The sequence below is a fragment of the Phodopus roborovskii genome, unplaced genomic scaffold, assembly GCF_943737965.1.
Source record: "Phodopus roborovskii unplaced genomic scaffold, PHOROB, whole genome shotgun sequence".
In the NCBI taxonomy this organism is placed as follows: Eukaryota; Metazoa; Chordata; class Mammalia; order Rodentia; family Cricetidae; genus Phodopus; species Phodopus roborovskii.
In genome coordinates, this window is record NW_026125538.1 from 1,211,889 (window position 1) to 1,234,760 (window position 22,872).

Here is a 22,872-nt window from a genome sequence, read left to right on the forward strand (position 1 = left end):
GCCAGCCAGCCTACCAACAGTGAGGTGGGGAGCAACGGAGGAAGATACCTGGTGTGCACTCTAGCCCTGTATACACATCTGCACATGCACATACTCTTGCACACACGGAACATGCATACAAGCGCGCGTGCGCACACATACACACACACACACACAATGAACAGCAATGAATCTCAGAATTAACCCAAGATTTTACTTGTTTGTTTGTTGTTAAGACAAGGTCCCACTATATAGGTTTGGCTGACCTGGAACTATGTAGACCAGGCTGGCCTCCAACTCACAGAGAACCACCTGCCACTGCCTCCCCAGTGCTAGGATTAAAGGCATATACAACTACACCTGGCATAATCCAGGCCTGAAAAACAAGTTACCAAAATAAAAATTAAGTCAACAGAAAAATAAAGACATGTAATTTTTTCCCCTCCCTGGAGTTTGTGGCGATTCAGAAGAACAAATCAGAAAACTTAGAAGTTCTTCCCCGTGTCCCAGGGATAACTGCTATTGATGATTTTATACTAGCATTCAAACATTGTCTGTGCATGTACAAGTATGTATGTCTGCCTCTGCTTCTACCTCTCGCCCCTCTTCTTTGGCTTCACGAATGGAGCCATACTTCAAACATTATTCTGGTCTTAGGAAGTCGTGAAAGCCTGCTGTGTTAGCATCTTAGCGTACAAATTGGTGTTAAGCATGGAGAGTCTAGCGAGTTTCTGTTGCTAAAGTTGTTCGCAACACCCCTCATTTGTGACACTCACTCACTCCTCCCAGGATCATGTAAGGCAAAAGGAACCTGTTCTCCCCAACTACCTACCACCCCCTCCCTCCATCACCCCACCCCCACCCCCACCCCAGGCGTCCCGGAAGGACTAGGCTGCTGCACTGCGCTCGCCCGGAGATCCTTCCCAGGGTCCAGTCACACAGGACTCAGCCAGGGCTCTCTACCTGCGTGCGCTCTGGACTGGAAAAACTGCACAATGAGGGGCGCGTTGGTTCGCCGCAACTGGGAGTAGAAAGCGGCCTGCGTCAGCCGGTGGAAAGGTTGGAAACCAGGGAACTGAAAGGAAAGCACCCCACCAAGGAGAATGGGCGAGGCTGGGCTGTGGGCGGGGCGGGCAGTGACCTGGGCGGGGCTGAGGGCGGACTGCTGCGGGGAGTGTAATCGCAAATGCTGGGATTGCAGGCTTGTGCTAACCACACCCGGGTTGGTTTGTGTGGTTTCGGATTCATCCTCAGGGTCAGGCCACCTTTACCAACTGTGCTGCATCCCTACCCAATACAGTCATGTTCTGATGATATTATGTGTCTTAAATATCTCCCAGAGGTGTATGAGCTAAAAGCATGATTGCCAGTTTAGGCAAGCTATTGGGAGGTGGTGAAAACTTTAGAAAAGCAGTTGAATCTCCAAGAGTGTTTCATTGAAGTGACTATGAAAAGTCAGATCCCTTCTCTCCCTCTCCCTTCCTTCCATCCACTGGAAGTGAACAGTTTCCTCTGCCAGTTCCATCCATTTGCCTTCAAGTTTCCCAATGCCGTTGTTTTTAACAGCTGAGTAGTACTCCATTGTGTAAATGTACCACATTTTCTTTATCCATTCTTTGGTTGAGGGGTATCTAGTTGTCCAGGTTCTGGCAATTATGAATAATGCAGCTAGGAACACAGTTGAACAGATGTCCTTGTGGTATGATTGAACCTCCTTTGGTATGTACTCAAGAGTGGTCCTAGGTGGATGTGGGGTGGGGGGAGTAGGTGGGAACTTGAGGGATAAGGTTGGGGGGGTTGATATGGGGGAGAGTAGTGAAAGAGATGACTGGAAAGATGGGACATTTGGGGGTCAGGTAGAAACCTGATGCAAGGGAAACTCCCACAAATCTATAAGGATGACCCCAGCTAAGACTCCTAGCAATAGTGGAGAGGGTGCCTGAACTGGCCTTCTTCTTTGATAAGATTGGTGAATGCCCCAATTGTCATCAGAGAGCCTTCATCCAGTAACTGATGGAAATAGATGCAGAGACCCACAGCCAAACATTAGGCCTAACTCAATGGATCTTGCTGAAAAGAGGCAGGAAATATTGTAGGAGCCAGAGGGGTCAAGGCCATCACAAGAAAATTCACAGAAAAACTAACCTGATTTATAGGAATTCACAGAGTCTGGACCAAAAACCAAGGAGCCTGCATGGGACTGACCTGGGTCCTCTACATATATGTGGCAGTTGTGTAGCTTGACCAACTTGTGGGACTCCTAACAATGGGAGCAGGCGCTGTCCCTAACACTTTGGCTGGCTCTTAGGATGTGCTTACTGCAACTTGATATACCTTTTTGAACAGAAACAGGAGAAGTGGATTGGGGGGTGGAGAGTGGGAGAGGGAATGGGAGGAGAAGAGGGAGAGGAAACTACCTTTAGGATGAGAAGGAAGGAAGGAAGGAAGGAAGGAAGGAAGGAAGGAAGGGGAAAACCTGCCCAAAACAACATGGTGAAAAGGGTTTATTTCCTCTTTCAGGTCTGTCATCATGGGAAGCCAAGGTAGAAACACTGGAAGAACGCCACTTATTGGCTGGCTTCCTGCTTCTGCTCAACAAGATTTCATATATATCCCAGGCCCATCTGCCCAAGGGTAGTACTACCCCTGGTGGCCTTGGCTCTCCTCATCGATTAATAATAATGATATGGCCACAGACTTGTCCATAGGCCAGTTTGATTGAGTCAGTTCCTCATCTGAGATTCCCTCTTCCCACCTGTGTCAAGTTGACATCTAAGAATGCTGGTCATGTGGCTCAGCAGTTAGAAGCACCGAGGCTACTCTTGCTGAGGACCAGGGTTCGAGTCCCAGTACCTAAACAGTGGTTAACAATCATAATTCCAGTTCCTGAGGATCTGAGTCCCTCTTCTGGCTTCTTCAGGCAATACCCTCAAGTGGTGTATTACATTCATTCAGACAAACCACATATATACATAGAATTAAAGTAAATAAAAATTGTATTTAAAAGAAGAATAGTCAGGGGCTGGAGAGATGCCTCAGAGGTTGAGAACATTGACTACTCTTCCAGAGGTCCTAAGTTCAATTCCCAGAAACCACATGGTGGCTCACAACCATCTATAATGAGATCTGAATTCTTCTTCTAGCATGCAGGCAGACAGGCAGACAGAACACTGTATATATATGAGTAAATACATCTTTTTAAAAAAGGACAGCCATTGCAAGAGACATAGGGAGAAAAGGGAAATAAGAGAGGAGACCCCCACCTATGACTTTCTTTTTTAGGAATGGAGGTGCTATGGGTCCAACTCTGGGCCTAAAGCATGCTAAGCAGGCACTCTAGGACAAAACTACACCCTCAGTCATTAAAGATCTTAACTAGATATGAGTCTAGAATTGAGTAGCACTTGGGAAAGTACACATTCCTATAGGCTAAGCAGGAAACATTGGTTAACAGCCAGTGATTTTTGGTGACTTCTTCCCTGCATGGACTAAAGCAAAGAAATCCCTGTCTCTGCAGTTGAAAATATGCCCAACATCCTCAAATAAAATTTCTCCACTCAGGGAAAGCACTCAGCATTGGGGAGTTTCAATATCAATGAGGTTGTTTTGTTTTGTTTTCTAATTTCTTTGATTTATTGGTTTGGCTCTTTGAGATAGAGTCTTACTTACTACCAAGTCCTGGTTGGCCTGGAACTCCATATGGAGACTAAGCTAGCCTTGAACTTGAAGTGATCCTCCTGCCTCTGTATTCCCAGTGCTTCGGGTTTATAGGCATGCTCTACCACACCAGCTTCCATTTTTAGTTTTAGCCTATTGAACCATAGTGTAGGAACTTAATCCAAAACAACCGTTTCCTGTAATTTTTATTGAATAAGTTTAAAAAGGAATACACCTTCCAGTCTGAATTACAAGTATATAGTTTAAAAATTTGATAGGCATAATTACATGCCTGTAACCAAAGTACAGAGGCAGAAGCAAGAGAATTGTTATGTTTGAGACCAAGCTTCAAATCAGCTAGAACTACATGAGGTCCTATTAAAAAGCAAAACAAAACAAAAACTAAACTAAGAATTGGACTTCATTTCCAGACAGTCACTGACTGAGTGCTAAAGGACATTTCTGCTGGGAGTTAGCATAACTTTTGTCTTTGCTTGGAACAAAGAAAACTGTTAACTAAGAAGATGGTGACCAAGTCCAGTCTCAGCTTGTCTTTGGGGTGGTTGGTGCTAAATGTCCATTATCCACATTTGCTTCGATACACCCTACTTCCCCAAGTAGCAGCTTTTTCAAGTTAAAACATTCTTTCTTTACATTGCTGAATTAGGAGTTTTGCCAGTCAAGTAACTATTCAGAGCCAATGAGACACTCTGTCATTTTCCACCACCATAAATTTATTTAATCCCCAAGCCTCATATTTTCTTTATTTTCAAGTGCTTAGAGAACCACTCACCTTTAAATGTTTTAGCTTTAGATTTACTTTTAATAACATGTACAAGTGTGTCTGTGAGTGGGTATGTGCATGGGTGCCCTCAGAAGGGGAGGGTAGAAGTGTTGGAGTTAGAGGATCTGGAGTTACAGGTATTTATGAGTCACCTGACACAAGTGCTGGGAATTGAACTCAGGTCCTCTGGAAGAGCAGTGCATACTCTTAACTACTGAACCATATCTATAACCTCTACAATTTATTTTTTTTAAGTTAGCATACAAAATAATGGGTCTAATTGTGGCATTTTCTTTTTTAAGTATTGTTACGAATTCTTAGAGAATTTCATACAATGTATTTTGATTATATTAATACCCTGCTCCTCCCCTGATACTTCTGACATTTTCATACACATGTCATTATATTTTACTCTTGGCTATCTTCTCTTCCCCCACTACCTGACCCCAATTCCCTGTCTTCCTCTTGCTCCACTCCTCCCCAATAGCTGTCCCTTCTACTGTCACATCACATGTACTCCATCACCTTTCTTTTATACCTTCTCCACCCTTGCCTTAAGATCTCGTCTTCCCTATCATGTTTTCCGCTCTTCATTACCTATACCCCTAATTGTTGCTGAATGACATTGAGCTTCAGTGGCCATTGGCTAATATCTACACTGACTTACCTCTGAGTTGTATCCCTTCCCTTCAATCTTTGGAAGTTGGTTTGAGTGTATGCACACACACACACACACACACACACGTGTGTGCTCACAGCTGGAGAACCGGCAGGAGTTGCCTTTCTTATACCAGGAAGGCTCTGGGAATCAAACTCCGTGGTCAGACTAAGCAGCATGCCTCTACCAGCAGAGCCATCTGGCAGGCCTGGAAAGCCTTTTTGAAAAGACCCTTACATATTTTAAAATTGCTTGCTGTAGTAGTCAGTTTTATTTCCCACTCATTATCCTCCACTTTCATTCAACAAACATCTGTCAAGCACAAAGGGCACTGCTACAAGGCATAAACTACAGGGATATATAGTGTCTCGGGTTAGAGAATTTCCAGCAACTTCCTGGAGAAGACAGACTTTGAACTAGGAAGGATAAACCTCTGATAAGAAGCTAAAAGGGGAGTAAGAAAATCAGGAATGAAAACACCATTGGTTTTACCTGAATGTTTTCCCCTTCATCTCCAACAACTTTCTTTAGATTTATAGATTTATATTTCTCCTTTTAAAATACCATTAACTTTACTTAAAAAAAAAAAAGCCATCTACACGTAGTTCTGTTACTTTTATTTACAAAAAAAAAAAAAAAAAAAAAAAAAAATTAGGCTTGCACATAATCTTAACGTCTTTATCCAGGAGAGAGAGTAATTAAATTATAAGCTCTCAGGAAGCAATCTTGTTCTTTGGCTAATGGACTATGTGAAAAAGCTCTGCTTTATCCAATTTTAATAGTGAAGCTATTCAGAAAACTTGGGCTTATAATGTTTTCGTTGTTCTAACTATGAGTTGTCTGCACCATTCCCTGACATGTATGAGGATTTCTCTATTTCTACCAAATGAATTATTAATGTCCATTCATTTGCACTAGTTCTCTCTAATAAAAAAAATCTTGGCATATGTGAAAATCTTAGTTGGCTCGGAGGGTAAAGTCACTTGTTGCCAAGACCAACAACCTGAGCTTGATCCCTGAAACTCACAATGTTATGGGAGAGATATGGGGTTAGAGGCAGCTGGTTAGGGAATCAGCTGGGTTTGTTCTGTGGGATGACAAATGATTGGACCTCTGGGAAAAATAGTAGACAGAACGTGAAAGGACAACAGCAGCAGGCACCAAGGGAATTCGGGTGACAGTTGGGAGATTTAAAGCAGCAGACACAGAGAAGAAAGACAAACTTTATTAGAATAGACAGACCCGACACTTTACTAAACCATCCTGATCCCCGTCTTCTTCGTTAGGGTTACTATTGCTGTGATGAAACACCATGAAAGGGCAAGGTGAGGAGGAAAGGGTTTGTTTGGCTTATCCTTCTATGCCATATTCAGTATCAAAGAAGTCAGGACAAGAATTCAAGCAGGGCAGGATCCTGGAGGCAGGAGCTGACTCAGGGGCCTTGGAGGGGTGCTGCTTAAAGGCTTGTTCCTTGTGGCTTGCTCAGCCTGATTTCTTATAGAACCCAGGACCATCAGCCCAGGGATGGCACCACAAACCCCAATGGGCTGAGAGCTCCCCCATCAATCACTAATTTTAAAAAATGCCCTACAGGTTTGCCTACAGCCTGATATTATGGAAGCATTTCCTTAATTGAGGCTCCCTCCTCTCAGATGACTTTAGCTTGTGTCAAGTTGGCCTGAAACTATCCAGTGCACTCCCTAACTACATTCTAAATATTTGCCTTTACAACCAAAGATAAGTATAGTCCTCACCCCACATCAAGGCAACTTGGCAACAGATGTAGATCATTATATAGAACTATAACCAATCAACATTCAATTGTGGATCCCTATCCCAGTGATACAACTAAGGCTCAGGGGTCACTGTAGAAGAGAGGGTGGAAAGATTGAAGGAACCAGGGAATCAAGGAGTTTACTGTGAGACTGTGTTCCTAGAAATGTCAGAAAATGCACCCATAAAGTCTCACCAATATGACTGCACAAGCATGACTGACAGGGGTAACACCAATAGACATGTTAACATGGATAAGGAAGTCTAAGAGACTTCACCCCTACACAAAGAACTACAGTCAACTGGAGTGCTGAGATTGGGAAAAAATAATCTTCCCCAAGGAAGTTTGCTATCCCATACCAAATGGTCACCACTGAAAACATACATATGACTAATACTATAGAGACTAAGCAGGTTGTATTTATGCATTTAGTAATATATCTATGTATACACACACATATGTGTGTAATAACAACTAAATTTTTACAAAGAAGCCATGAATTTGAAAGAGAACAATAGGAGGGATAGGGTTTGGAGGGAGGAAGAGAAAGAAGAAGATGGTGTAATTATATTATAATCTCAAAAAATAAAAAGTAGCATGAAAGAACAGGCAAACTGCTCCCATCAAGGAGATGGGAGAGGCCTCACTCTGAGTGGAGCTAAGGCTCCTGGCCCTTCCCCTTCCTGACTTCCTCTCCTTCGCCCAGATTTGTCCCATCCACGGTATCCTCCCTCAGGTAAGCTCTTTTCTTCCAGCATTAATAGTTTGTAACGGTTGGGACCATGGAAGGGAACAACCCCAGAAGCAACAGGTAGCCCCTCCTGATGGGGCTTGCCCCTGCTGTTCTCCTTCAGCATGGTAGAAAGAAAGAGCTGACTCCTGCCCGTTGTTGTCTGATCTCCACCTATGTGCCACCATGTCCAGCGTCCAGCTCAGGTTCTTTGTTTGTTTGTTTGTTTGTTTTGTTTTTCCAGACAGGGTTTCTTTGTGTAGCTTTGGAACCTGTCCTGGAACTCACTCTGTAGACCAGGATAGCCTCAAACTCACAGAAATCCACCTGCCTCTACTCCCAAGTGCTGGGATTAAAGGTGTGTGCCACCACTGATTGGCTCAGCTCAGGTTCTTTTTAAATTATCCTATGAACTCAGTTCTAGTTAGCCCATCAGCGCTTGAGGTTTAGTCAGTTTTATCTTCAAAAGGGATGGATACTTGTTTTACCCAATCTTTCCACTTCCACAGCTCTCAAATTAGTCCAATCTGGTCCCAGGTCTCACAGCCTTAGGAGCCTTTCCCCCTCAGTCAATACATACATACATACATACATACATACATACATACATACATACATACATGCATTCCAAGTCAAGCAATTCAGATTTGGTGTGCTCACCTGATTATCATGGTTACTTGCAGGAGGCCATTAGTAAAGCTTCTGTATTCAGGCCTAGGTGATATCCTCTATTACTTCTACAGTGGTCTTTTTTTTTCCTCACTGTGGTGGCTTGAATAAGAAATAGCTCCCTCCCCAGACTCACAGATATCTAAACTTCATCCCCAGTTGGAACTGTTTAAGGAAGTGTATGTAGGAGGTGTAGCCTTGATGGAAGAAGTATGGATGATGGAGTATGCCACAAGGGCCAGGTTTTGAGATTTCATAGCCTCATTCTGCTTCTAGTTTTCTCTACTTCATGCTTACGGTTGAGGATATGTCTCAGCTTATTCTCCAACAGCCACACCTCCATGTTGCCATGTCTCCTCACTCAGATGGACTCCTACCTCTCTGGAACTGCAAGCCAACTACAAATCAAATGGATTCTCTCTTTGTTGGCCATGGTCTTTTGTCAGAGAACTAATAATATACTCACTATACAATTCTTTCATGAGTCCCAAGATTTTGGACCCTAAGAAAGGCTCTTTAGCATAACCCTCTCCCCCACAGTCTACTAGACATAAGAAGCAGCAAACCAACACATCCATCTCAAAATCCCTTTCCTACTTTTCCCGGCTAATGTAAAGATAGGATAAATGTGTCTTCATCATAATTCCTGTCTTGCATGGGCACATTCTTTCTAGGCAGATAGCTTGGCCTCAGTTGTATGTCTTCTCACTCACAGCAAAAGCCATGCAACAGCTGCCACAGCCTGATTGCATTCCTATCACCTATATGAGATGACCTACATGAAGGAGTGTTTGTAGCCCTGGAATGGATACCGGGACATAAAACCAAGGATGAGTTATATATTGAAGGATCTGTACAAGGTTGTGCCTCTGTGACAGGTGATTGCATCTGTGTTTCCAAAATTATAATACATGTTTTGATTAATAAATTGTTTGGGCAGCATCATTTTGTTCATGAGGTGAGCCCTATTCACAAAGGAAGTATGTCATCCCATATGTCTTAGTTAGGGTTTCTATTGCTGTGAAGAGACACCATGACCACAGCAACTCTTATAATTGAGATGGCAGCTTACAGTTTCAGAGGTTTAGTCCATTATCATCATGGCAGGTACTCCAACAATGGTGGTGGCATGCATACAAGACATGATGCTGGAGAAGAGCCAAGAGTTCTACATTACAGACAATAGGAAGTAGTCTGAGACACTGGATGTGGCTTGAGCATATACATGAAAGTAGAGCAATGGTGGAAGTAGAAGTGGGGACAGTATACCAGGGCAATCATCTTCTCCTGTGGTAGTTTGAAAGGAAATGGTCCCCAAAGGGAGTGGCACTATTAGGAGGTGTGGCTTTGTTGGAGTGAGTGTGGCCTTGTTGGAGGAAGTGTGTCATTGTGGGGACAGACTTTGAGGTTTCCTATGCTCAAGATACTGCCCAGTGTCATAGTCCACTTTCCTGTTGCCTTTTGATCAAGATGTAGTCAGCACCATGTCTGCCTGCCTGTATGCTACATTGCTCCCTGACATGATAATAATTGATGAACCTCTGAAACCATAAGCAAGCCACCCCAACTAAATATTTTCATTTATAAAAGCTTCCATGTTCATGGAGTCTCTTCACAGCAAGATAACTGGGAACTTGATTTGTGGCCTACGGAGGCCACTTTTCCCAAATATGCCTCCATATTCAGAACCGTGGTAACCCTGTGGTGTTTATAGGATAGGATAGGCAATTATAGTATAAGCCAATATTATAGATTAGGACATTAGCATAGAAACTGACTGAATGACTGATTAATGGATACCAAAGCAGCAACTGAAATGGAACTTGTATCCATGTTTGTATTCTAGCTCAGTAGGCTTTCAAAGCTTTATCTGTTTCAGAGGGGACACAGGTCACTATATTCTAAGTCAGCTATGGTAACATACATTGTAGGGTCTTAGCCCAACCTCAAAGAAGGTTGAGCTGGGTCCAAAGAAGGATAAGTGTGCCTTCCAGGATCCAGGAGACAATCAGATGCAGCAGGGAGTCTAGTCAAGCAGGAACTAATTTATTGCCCCATAGCAAGCATCTTTTAAAGCAAAAAAACCACAGGGCAGGAAAACAGCTAACCAATGGTTTTAAAGGTCAACCTATCATTTGCCTAGGTGCTCTATGCTTTACCTAGTGAACATGAGCCATTCATGCAGTGACCTCATCTGGTTCAATCTTGGCAGCCAATCACTCTTTTTTGTAAACATCTCAGGGCTTGCCCTCCTGACTTCCCCTTGGTGCCATCTTTGACTGGTTTGTGTGCCCTTCAATACATGAACATCTTTCAAAGCTGGACCCACATGTGCATGTACAAACACATACTTTTTAAAAACAGTTATCAGGAACTATATAAATTCATAATCATTGTCTACAACCCCTTGAACTTAAAGGTTAGCTAGGATTTAGAACATAGTCTATACCCATAAGAGAGTAATTAGGACAGTCCTGTCTTCAAACCTCACCTGCGACTGTGATGGTCTTGCTGGCCAGGCTTTCAGTCCTCTTAGGGGCATAATCAAAAAACCCCTCCTCTTCGCTTTCTAAGTTCCATGGGGTAACCCCTGCTTTTAATTTTTTTCCCTTATAAAGGATGGATTGCAGGCCTGTAAAAACACTTACCGTGAAAGCTTGATGACCTGTCCATTCTCTGGAACCATCCCCATGGAAGATAGAACTAATTCCCCAGAGTTCTCCTCTGACTCCTGCATATACATTGTGCTGGCTAGATGTTGTCAGTTTGATAAAAGTGAGGTTACCTGGGACAATGGAACCTCAGCTGAGGATTTGTCTCTCTTACATTGATCTATGGACACATGTGGTGGGCATTTTCTTGACTGATGTGGGAAGGCCCTGCCACTATGGGCTGAGTATCCCCTGGGCAAGTAGACAGCAAGCTGAGCAAGCTGTGGAGAGTAAGTGAGTAAGCAGCGCTCCTGCATGGTCTCTGCTTCAGTCTCTGCCTCCAGGTTCCTGCCTCAAGATCCTGCCCTCCACTAATGGGCTACAGCTTGTAAGATGAAATAAACCCTTTCCTTCCCAAGTTGTTTTTGGTCAATGTATATCACAGTAACAGAATCAAAACAGAATATGCACAATGGTCCATGAGTTCCCACATTCATACATAACATACACATAGCTCATAATAAATAAAATTCAATTTTTAAAAAGAGGTGGGCCAGCAAGATGGCTCAGTAGATAAGGGTACTTGTCACCAAGCCTGACAATCTGAGAGTGATCTCTGGAACCCAAATAGTAGAAGGAAAGAATTGATTCCGCAGGTTATCCTCTGATCTTCACACAAGTGCTGAAGTAATTGCACATGTACACATGTACACACACACACACACACACACACACAAATAAATAAATAAATGTAATGTAGTTAAAAAAAAAAAAAACATTTCATTCTCCTGTCTCCAGAAACCATCAGTTGCCAATAGCTACCCAGCTAGGAGTACTACTTTGTGAGACCCTCCCTTATCTATGCCAGCATTCCTATCTGGCTTGACCATGTGCAAGTGTTGTATGTGCAGTCACAGTCCATGTGAGTTTATATGTGCAGCAGCACTGTCCTGTCCAGAAAACCCATGCCCATGCCGGCAGTGTTGGAACCATAAATGTCCTTACATGCTCAGATCACTAGGGACACCAGGAATGTTTGCAAGGTTGTCTTTTTAAAGAAAATGATACATAACTTGATTTCCCACCAATACAGCTGGGAAAGGAGTAGATTAATAGCGTGGTGATCTATATTATCTGAATTGCCAGGCCATAGCAACTACTGCAATACCTAGTAGTCTAGGTGACCTCTGCATTATCTGTATGGCCAGAGGCTCCCCCAAGTTTCCCCATCCAAGACCAGAGGGAGTTAATTGCCTAGATGACTTCTATGTTATCTGTATGATTGAGACCAGGCCAGACCCCTCCCTAGGCCCTTCAGCTAATACAGCTATCTCTAGAACCTGTCTTCTTGGAAGAAATGACATTAGTTTGAGTTGAGTTTCAATGTAACTATGCCTCCTTATGCACAGGGGATTGTATTACACCAGGAAAGTTTATTCCCCCCAATACTGTGCTTACTTAAATATGCTTACAGTAAACTGCTTGGGGTCAGACTCTGGAAGTTTGAGCCAGCCTGACTAAGTCTTGCTGAACCTGATTTCCTTCTTGCATCTCGCTGGGATCAATGTTAGCCCCAGTGGCCCCAGAGATGCCCATACTGGCAGCACTAAGTGGAGTCATTGGATTATAAAAAGAACACAGGAAATTGGGAGGGTAAAGTGGAGAAGTATGGGAGGGGCTAGAGATGAATGGGGGCTGGACTTGATGAAAACAGTATATACATGCTTTAAATGTTCAAAAACTAAATCTTAAAAAGAAAACATGTTTGAATTATGTTCTCTCCAAAATCTCTCCATTCCACAATTCTATTACATAATCTTTCTGTACAGTGCTCACTTTTGAAATCACTTATGTACTATTGTACACATGAGTGCATGATAGGTGTTATGTGGGGTGTGCTGCGCACATGTATGGAGATCAGAGAATAACTGTGGGGTCAGTTTAGTTTTTCAGACTAGGTTAGCTATTTTTGATGCTCTAACCCAAAACTGATGGCTGTCACCTGGGACAAAGCCACACCCCTCGAGGAGGATCGCTGCCTTTGGGTTAGGGAAAGATGGAAAAGCTTACCTAGGAGGTTGTGCTATCTTTGGAGCCAAGAGAAGAGACAGTTTTAGGATGAGAGTCAGTTTTCAGCCAACCAGATCCTGGAGAAAGATGAGGGAAAATGAGGATGCCATGGATTGTTCCATTGGTAACAATGAATGGAGGGAGGTTTCAGAGAATAATGATGCAGAAGCCAAATTACAGGACTTGTACTTTGGACGATGTTTATAGCAGAGGCATTCAAATAAGAATGATTTTGTCAGTATGAAACATTTATTTACAGCAGTGTTTATGAACAAATCACAAGCAAAATGTGTTCATGCCCCCAACTTCCCTCTTCCCTTCCTTCTTCAATCTTCTTTTTTATACATTCTACTTAACCTTCTTCATTTTTCAACTATAGTCCTTATCTATCTTAAACAGAGACATATAGTTTAACATGGTGGCCCGCACTTGCTATCCCAACACTCCCATGTTAGAAGCAAGAGGCCTGGAAGTTCAAGTTCATAGCAGCTACAAAATGAGTTCAAGGCTAGCCTAGGCTACATGCAACCTTATCTAAAACAAATAAAAACCTACACCAAAAAAAAAAAAAAATAGAGGGGAAATAGGTTCAAAACAATATGAGGGGAAAGGGACTGAAAGAAGAAACAGCTCTCCCAAGTCTTTTTGAAAAGCCTTCACTTTCCTCAGCCATGTCTTCCCCTTCTTGATCCCAGAAGACCTCAAACAATTGTCCTTTTTCTAGTCCTGGGAGTAGATTCTTCCCGTCTTCTCAACCTCATACTGCCCATTTGTCACCATGGATACTCTCTCCTTGGCCTCTGTCTTTCTCCCCAGCCTGTATGATGAATATTCCCATCATACACTGGCTTCAGATCTCCATACCTGGGGTCCAAATCTTAATGGGAGCTCTTCTTTTTGGTGTTTTTGTTTGTTCTGTTGGGTTTGGTTTGGTTCTCTTAAAACGGTCTCAAGTCCTGGTCCTTCTGCTTACACTTCTCAAATGCAATTCTCAGTGTGCACCACCATGTCTAGACCTAATGGGGATTTCTGTCTCAAGTGTACCAAAAGACTCTACAGGCAGCCTATAGAGCCAAGGATGGGTCTACAAGTCTACCCTACAAAGAATATTGTTAGGATGACTTAGGTCTCCTGAGATGGGAGAGTAAAATGGGAAAGTGCCAAGAAAGGGAGGACTATTTAATTCCTTCCACATTCCTTCATCAGTTTCCCAATTGTCCCAATGTCCTTTCTTGATCCATATATTTTGACTACTGAAGTTTGGTTTTTGTAGTTTTATTTTTCTTGATGCCAGAAATTATTAAACCAGAACCTTACCTATGCTGAGTAAGCACTCCATCAATGAGCTCCAGCTTTACCTCCCAACTAACCATTAATCTTTGGGAATTCTTCCTAGGTGCCTGTCTCTCCTGGAGTATTTATTTGCCAGTTTTTCTCCCAAGGCCCATTTTCCATGAGTTCCAGAACTGCCTGGTCCTTAGTAGAGATCAAATACACAAAGGAAGTTTATGAGCTTCAGGGTCTGAGGTGGAGTAAAATACTAACAAGAATAAAGCGTTCTCACCTGCACTACATGATAAGTCTGCCCCTAAACACAAAATACAGGGCTAGAGAGATGGCCCCATGGTTAAGAATACTTGCTGCTCTTCTAGAGGATCAGGATTCAGTTCCAAGCACCCAAATGACTGCTCACAACCATCTGTAACTCCAGTTCCAGAGGATCTGCTGCCCTCTTCTGGCCTCTGCAGCCACTAGATAAACATGTGGTTCATATTATACATGTTAGCAAAACACCAATACATATAAAATAAATATTACACAATTTAAAAACAAGCAAGCAAAAAAGAATAAAGCCTTCTTTTAGGATTATGGATGTAGCTAAGTTGGTTTGGTACCCACTTAGCATGCAGGAAGTCCTGAGTTTGATCTCTAGCACAAACCAGGTATGTTGTATATGCCTGTGAACTCAATTCTTTCAAGATGGAGTCAGGAGTATTAAGTAAGAGCTCAAGGTCATCCTTGATGTAAGCCAGCCTGGGATACATGAGTCCCTGTCAATCATCATTCATCATTATCATCATCAGACCTCTCAATCAAGGTGGGGTAGTACAAGCAATCCTAGCACTCAGGAGACTGAGGCAGGACTTTGAGTTTGAGGCCAGCCTAGGCCACACATCAAGTTCAAGGCCAGCCAGAGCTACAATAATAAGAGCCTTTCTCATTATATATTTTGATAATTTTTAAAAGTAAGCAAGCAAGTACAATTGTTTTTATCCTCTCATAATTTTTGTCCTTTTGTCATGGTACTCATCCCTTCTTCCCTCATACACTGGTCATACTCAGTCACCCAGCAGGTTTGTTTTGGTGCTGGGTAGGGACCAAAGCCATGTGCTACACACTGGGCAATGTCAAGATGCAGGCAGGCATCTCAGCCCGAGGCCTCGGCAGAGTTCCCAGGCAGAGCCAGCGGTCCAGACCGGGGCAGTAGGCATGAACAAGGTGGGAGATGGCATAAGTACGGTGGCTATAGCCCCCCAGTACCAGTAACTCCCCCTGTAGCACAGCACCTGCAGCCCCCACGTGGGGGGAGGGCAAGGGTGCCAGGTGTGTCCAGCTATTGGTCTTTGGTTCATAGACTTCAAAGCTCAGTAGGTCCCCAGTGTCACCTATCCCACCAGCCACATACAACTTCCCACCCAGAGCAGCCATCACATGACTAGCCCGAGCTACTTTCATTGGACTCAAAAGTGTCTCAGGCTTCTCAAGTTTGGGATCATAGAGCATCAATGAGTCCAAGTACTGGCTGGTCCCACTATAGCCACCGCTTACATACAACCGGCCCTCGAGGATTGCAGCCGCATGGGCAAAGCATGGTACAGGAAGAGCAGGTGCTGGCCTAAGGGAGAACAGAACATGAAGAGATCGATAACCAGAGTGTTCAACTCTATCTCATTTTATTTTGAGGTAGATCTTGCTATGTAGCCTAGGCTCCAAACTTAGCGTCTGAGTGCTAGGATTCCAGGTGTGTGCCATCATGCCCAGCTTCACATTCCTGTTCTAAATCTAGTTTCTCCCAGATGCCCCTTTGCCTGCTTACCTCCAGACATTGAGTTCAGGGTTATAGGCCTCGACGGAATTAAGGGCAACACCATTGTCCCGTCCTCCCAGGGCATAAAGTTCTCCATCAAACACCACCAGAGGGAAGAAGCTCCGAGCCTGGCACAAAGGTGCCATTTCCTCCCAGTCTTCTTGACTAGAGCTCCACCTGGACATAGTTGGACAAGACACAAAAAGGGTGAGTCTGGGAGCCTATGGGTGGCTGGATTAGCATTTCCTCTTGCTTGCCCCATGGGTTCCTGCTACACACTGATGATACCTGAGAGTTGAAGCCAGAGTGTTGGCGTGGCTGTAGAAATCCTGTCCCCCACACACATAGAGTTCACTTCCTGTTAGGCTCACAGCTCCATGCCGAAAGCGCCCTGGGGTAGGCAGGTCAGGCAGCCGGCACCATTCCACAGTTCGTACCAGACCCATGCCACAGTGGAAAGCCCGGGCCCACCACACTTTGCAAGATGGCTGCCTTCGGTCCATGTTAGGTCTAAGCCCATCCCCACCAATCACCACCAGTGCTTGGTCAGGCTCCCTCCACCTCTCTTGACCTGGAACTTCAGCTTCCACCATCAGCTGGTGCAGCAAATCTGGTGACAGAGGTGGAGGGAGCCCAGCTGCCCGCACCTTCCTCAGCTCTCTGGTAGACATGCGGCCAAAGCGGACACATCGTAGCAGGGCCTTAGCCTCTGACTCCTGGGTCTCGGGGTTGGCAGCCAGCCAACGCCATGCAGCCATGAAAGCCTCAAACTCTTCTTGTACATGGAGTGCATCACTATCCAAGAGCTCAGCCAAGCAGATAGCCGGTAACAACGGGAAAGTAGGGCACAAAGCCACAGCAGGCAGATGAGTGAGGAGGTAACGATGGGCTTTCCCCCAGACTTTCTCCAAACCAGGGGCTTCAACCATAGGAAACAGAGCCAGGCAAAGGGCAGGGCAGAGGCTTTGAGCCAAGCCTCTCTGACACAAATCCAGGCAGGAGGAGCTCTGGTACTGCAGCGCAGCCTGGGCGACTCTTAGCAATCCTGGCCATCTTTCTCGTACAACTCCAGAGTAGGCAAACGAAACGAGGAGTCTCAGGTCTTGGGAAGAGATGGTACGCAGACACACCTTTGTGCCTTGGGACTCCCTCATCCCACTCAGAAGCATGGCCCCAAAGAACTCACTGCCACAGGCCAGGGCTACTCGGTGCACTGTAGTGGAGAGGAAGCAAAGGAAACCCAGTTTGTTGTAAGACAGCTAACTTTGATCCAATCACCCAAGACCATAGCCCAAGCCATGGTGTATACTGGAACAGCATGGGATTGCTTGCAGCTTTCATTCTGGGGACTTAGTCCAGCAGTGAATCACCTGTCTAGCATATGCAAAGCCTGGATTCCTCCTTCCCCAGTGCTGCAACGGATAAATAAACAAGCAAAATGGAGCTTTCAGGCCCCTCCCTGCCCCTCTCTGGATTATGATTCCAAGGTCTAAATAGCAACTTGGGGAATCTTTGCTTTAATATATTTCTCTCTTTCTCTTTCTTTCTGGAGACAGGGTCTCATTATATAGTCTTGGCTGGCCTAGAATTTACTGTGCAAACCTGATATCTTCTTCTGGCCTCTGTAGGCACCAGGCACACATATGGTACATGACATACATGCAGGAATTCACATACACATAAAACAAATAAGCCTTTAAGAAAAGAAATAAACAATAAGGGACAGTAAGATGGCTCAGTTCATAAAGGGACTTGTCATCAAGACCAGTGACCTGAGTGCTGACCTTTGGACCCCCGTGGAAGGAGAAGGCTACTTCCTGTAACTGCCTTCTGACTCTACAAACACTATAGTACTGAAATGTATCACTGCTTACATCCACACATGCTTTCACACACATGAACAATTAACTGCAATATTTTTTTAGTATAGAAGGGTGTTTATGTTTGTTTGTTTTTAAATAGAATTGGGCTTTGTGCTGAAGGCTTTGTAACCCATTACATGGAGGCAAGAGGACCATGAGTTCAAAGCCTGCCTAGACTGAAGGATTCATTCAAGACCAACCTGGGCAACTTGGTGAGATTCTTTATCAAAATAAAAAACAAAACAGAAAGTAAAAGCTCAAATATCCCTTTTAAAGATTTGTTTTTATTATTTCAATTATGTCTATGTGTAGGCTCATGCATGGGAGTATGGGTTCTCTTGGAGGCTGGACAGTTGTGGTCTGCCCAATGAGAATGCTAGGAACTGAACTTGGGACCTCTGGAAGACTAGGAAGAGCTTTTAACTGCAAGTCATCTCTCTAGCCCCTCCTTTGTTTTAAAATGCATAGCCATCAGTAAAATACCAAGTAGAAATAACCAGACAAAATAGACATAGTAGCATAGTAGCAGTGTGATGAATGCTTGAATGTTAATTTTTGCTTTGCATTTGAAGTATTTCACAAGAGAAACTGCCTCAGGAAGTCTTAGTCAGGCCTCTTGGTCCCTGAGAATCTTATGAATCCCTTATTGTTTTGACCAGTGGTGGAATGTGTACCTTTCAAAGGGCAACTGATGAGAATGTTTCTATTGTCTCTTTAAGCAGTAGGTAGTGGCTTAGTGTGTCCAAAATATAATAAACATCAGTTACAGCTTCCTAGTCTATATTGTCTGAGAAAATCTGCATTCTGAGAAATGAGCCAGACCAGCTCAGCTTCCGCATCACAACCAATATCTGTATCTGAGACTCAATTGTGAAAAGCTCACAGGCACTTGGAATCTCCTCTTACTCATTCCCGTGCCCCAAGATTTAAAGTGATGAGTTCCCACATAGTGTTATGAATATGTGGGAAACCCAAACCTTCATGAGAATGTTATAATTATGACATTTTAAAGCATCACCCTTTAGCTAATGCCATGAGGCAGAAAGCTTTTAAGGATAGCTTTCCTTCGGGAGCACTTCCACTAAGAACTTAATGGTATGACTGGGTATGGTTTGGAGTCAGCCTAGGCTGGCCTTAAAGTCATCATGTCAATCCTCCTTTTGTAGCATCCTAAATGTTACAGGTATCTGTCACAAGGCCATACTAGATTTGCTTTTTTCTTTTCATTTTCATTTTGATTTGTGAGATAGGTCCACACCTGCCTAGAGCTCACTGTGTAGCCCAGACTGGCCCCAAATTCTAGGCAGTCCTCTTATTCAATCTCATTAGTGCTGGAATCACAGGCATGAGCCACCAAACCTGGCTTGATTTCTTCATTGCTGAAGTATTAGCTCTGAACTAGGTAATCTCTCAACAAATATATTGTCACTTTTTGTGTGTGTGTTTGTTTGCTTGTTTGGTTGGCTGGTTTTTCAAGACAGGGTTTCTCTGTGTGGCTTTGGATCCTGTCCTAGAACTAGCTCTGTAGACCAGGCTGGCCTCAAACTCACAGAGATCCACCTGCCTCTGCCTCCCAAGTGCTGGGATTAAAGGTGTGAACCACCAACACCCAGCAATCTATTGTAGCTTTAAACTTTGTAGTGTCAAATACAGACTACATGTTCCAGGTCAGAAACATCTTGGTATAACCAAATAGGAGACACTACACACCATAGAGCTGTGGTTCTCAACCTCTGGGTCGAGACCCCCAGGTGGTCAAGCCACCCTTTCAAAGGGGTTGTGACTAAGACCATCCAAAAACACAGGTGTTTACATTATGATTTGTAACTCTAGTAATTCTTGTTCATTTTTGATTTCTTTGAGACAACATTCCTCTGTGTATCCCTGCTGTGCTGGAACTCTCTCTGTAGACCAAGCTGGCCTCAAACTCAGTGATCCACTTGCCTCTGCCTCTGGAGTGCTGGGATCAAAAGCATGCGCCACCACCACCCAGCAACAGTAGAAAAATTACAGTTATGAAGTAGCAATGAAAATAATGGTGTGATTGGGGATCACCATAACACGAGGAACTGGATAAAGGGTGGCCGCATTAAGGTTGAGGACCACTGGTCTAGACGAAGCAGACTAGAGTCTGCTGCCAGAGTCAAGCACACCTAGGAGAAAGGACTCATTGGGAGAGTTCTATGACTGCCTCTTCTGTTGGCTGTGTGCTTAGATGTCAAGGGCCTCCGGCTAATATATTTGAGTCAGTTACTTTCTACTTTCTGCTTGTTTTACTGCCATGCATTGTACTATAAGCTCCAGCCAGTTGGCTGGAAATCTAGCTACTGGGGGGGGGGTGGCAGGGGGAGCGCCTGAACTATCTGTTCAAATCTGTCTGGGAGTCTAGAAAAACAATTCAACTGCGCATGTGCATCTCTTGGTGGCGCTGGAAAGGCACCAAAAAAGGACGGTCTTGCCAGAGAAATGATCCAAACTCTGACACAGGACTGGGGGTGTGGCCCAGTGGTAGAGGGAAAGTGAGGACTTAGGTTCCATCCCTAGCACTGCAAAATAAACAAAACCCTGTGACATGCATTTTCAGAAGTTGCCCCCAGGCCCTCACCCCGCAGGTGGTAGCCCTCTGCTTCCAGCTCCAGGTCGCACCCGATGCCCTCTCGATACAGACGCTCAATGCTGTGCAGATTCTCCCTCAGCTCCTCTGCCTGGCTGAGCTTCTCTTCATCTTCCCTGGCTTTGCCAAGCCCTTCTGGCCTCAGCTGGACCGCATTCTTCACCCGGGGCGCTCCCAGCGCCTCTGCAGCAGCCAGCACTTCGCCCTGCGAGGCGGGGCCCAGCACCCCCTCATACGCAAAGGTCAGTGCAGCCTCCCAGCCCCTCCGGGTCACGTCGAGGCTGAAGCGAGGCTGCTGACCTCCACCGCCCCTCAGCCTGCCTTGGAAGAGGCTGCTGATTGCAGCCAAGATCACCCTATGCACCCCGTATACCTGCCCCCCTACTGACACCTCTTCATCCAGCAGCAGCTTCTGCTCCCGCAGTCTCTGTGCTTCAGCAAAGAACTGGCTGGGGTGCTCCACACTGCACAGCACCTCAGGTTCTGCTGAGTCGTCGCTGTCATCCTGTTCCTTCCCCTTCTCCAGGGATGAATCTGGAAAGGGAAGATTTCCTGAAACCAAGGGGCTGGAGTCAGGTTCTGCCAGAGAAAAGGAAAGAAAGCTGGGATCCTTGTCGGGAGAGGGAAACCAGGAGGAGGTTCTTTGGGCAGGTAAAGGGAGTTCAAGGCCATCCTTCCAGGCAGGGAGGGAGGAGACATGCTCCAAGTCCGAGGAAAGACTTGCCATCTTCCAAAAGCTTAAGGCTCAGGCTTGTGAGATGGCTGTAGGTGACAAGGCATGACAGAACCAGAAAAGCAGAGCTGTCTTCCATTCACAGAGCTGTCAGCCTCACTCTACCCTAAGGGGACACACTACTACGGAATAGTAGGCTAGAAGGGAGCTAATGATAGGGTTCTCCAAGTGCAACAAAACGGCAAACACCTGTAGCCATCTAGGCCAAGGTCAAGCCCTCCTTGCCACTTGCTCTCCGTTAGTCCCAGGCAGGAGACGGCAGGCTTCTGCTTGCTCTCACTTAAGTTCCCATTCTGCTTAGGACTGCTGTGTACAGATCCCAACAGCGGCCCCACTTGGCTAATTATAGCTAGCCCGAAGACTAAACTCTCAAATCCCAGTGCTGGAAGCTGACACCCAATCCACTGGGCCGAGTCCTGGGATGACTTCCCCCTTCCCTTCCACCTGTAGGTCATAAGAGAGTGCTGAGTGGGTAATTGCAAGGCAAACAGAATGCAGACATTAGGTGAAGTGAGCCAGGTCAGAACTGTTTTCACAGCTGGCAGCTGGAGGTGACAGGGAGCTCGTGAAGGGGTCTGAAAAGTTTAGACAATACAACACTTGATGTTTGGCTTACCTTCTTCCATAATAGCTGTGGGATTTGTAAAAATAAAAAAAAAAAGAAAAAGAAAAAGAAAATTAATTCCTTAACCTCTGCCTGATGTTGTTCTGGTTGGTGGCGATAATTGCTGTACCTGGTTAAGTAAAAAGCTCCACAGTGGCCTAACACTTTAGGTATCAGCGAAAACCAAACTGAAGGTACAAATAAATTTTATGATTTTAAAAACTGGGTTTAATAGATAATGTATGTAGCCTCTGCTTCCCTGAAGTCCCAATCCTCCTATGGAAGAGATTACAGGCATGTACCACCAGCAGAGCCTGAACACTGGATTCTATTGGCTCTTGTCCTTCCCCACCCCCTAGCCATGCTCTACCAGGACTTGTGCTCATCAGTTAGGATTTCCTCAGAGAGAGGAGGTTTGTGTCAGAGTGCCAGATGGGCCTCTAAACCAGAGAGAACAGAGAAGGGAGGCTGCAGGTCCAGTAGGACCAGTGATTCTCGAGGATGGCTTCGCAGGCTGTCCACCAATGAAAACTCTGAATTCTCTCCAGCTGGGTTTTCTCACCCAAGTCACACAGCCCAGCACTCAGAGAACCTTCTAAGCCTTCTAAGAACCAACTACTGTTTTCCTCATAATCCACTTTGGGACTGAAGTCTGCCTTAGAAAGGGTCCTATAGCCTGGGTTATGGAGCCGGTTGCCTGTCAACTTTCCCATGATTGTCATCAAACGCTGGTGATGACAACCCAGCTACGTCTTTGGTCTGAACTCTTTGCCTCTTCTCCAGACTCTGTATAAATACACTCAGGTGGTATTAGAAAAGTAATCAAGAAGCCCAAATTTTCTATATGATTTTCCAAATAGCTTTCCCTAAACCTGAATGGTTCCTGAAAGTTTAAGACTTTAAAATAAACAATTTCATATGGTAATTTCAAAGAATTTTAAGGTTTGGGATCTTTCATTGGCTCTGAGTGTGTTATTTTAATAATTTTAACACTAATAA

General features: G+C 44.6%; 1 protein-coding gene across 2 annotated transcripts; it reads right to left on the bottom strand.

Moving 5' to 3' along the window:
• Positions 1-13,201: 13,201 nt before the first annotated feature.
• Klhl33 (kelch like family member 33) lies at positions 13,202-21,263 on the bottom strand. Of its 2 annotated transcripts, XM_051176776.1 has the most exons (5): positions 20,910-21,146; positions 20,528-20,741; positions 16,349-17,273; positions 16,070-16,237; positions 13,202-15,868 (listed from the first exon to the last, which is right to left on the bottom strand). In XM_051176776.1, exons 3-5 carry the CDS (start codon positions 17,227-17,229, stop codon positions 15,364-15,366), a joined length of 1,554 nt encoding a protein of 517 aa, XP_051032733.1. In that variant the 5' UTR covers positions 17,230-17,273; positions 20,528-20,741; positions 20,910-21,146; the 3' UTR covers positions 13,202-15,363. The 2 variants fall into 2 exon arrangements, with proteins under 2 accessions (XP_051032733.1, XP_051032732.1); XM_051176775.1 differs by having other exon boundaries at positions 20,528-21,263.
• Between the last annotated feature and the right edge of the window lie 1,609 nt (positions 21,264-22,872).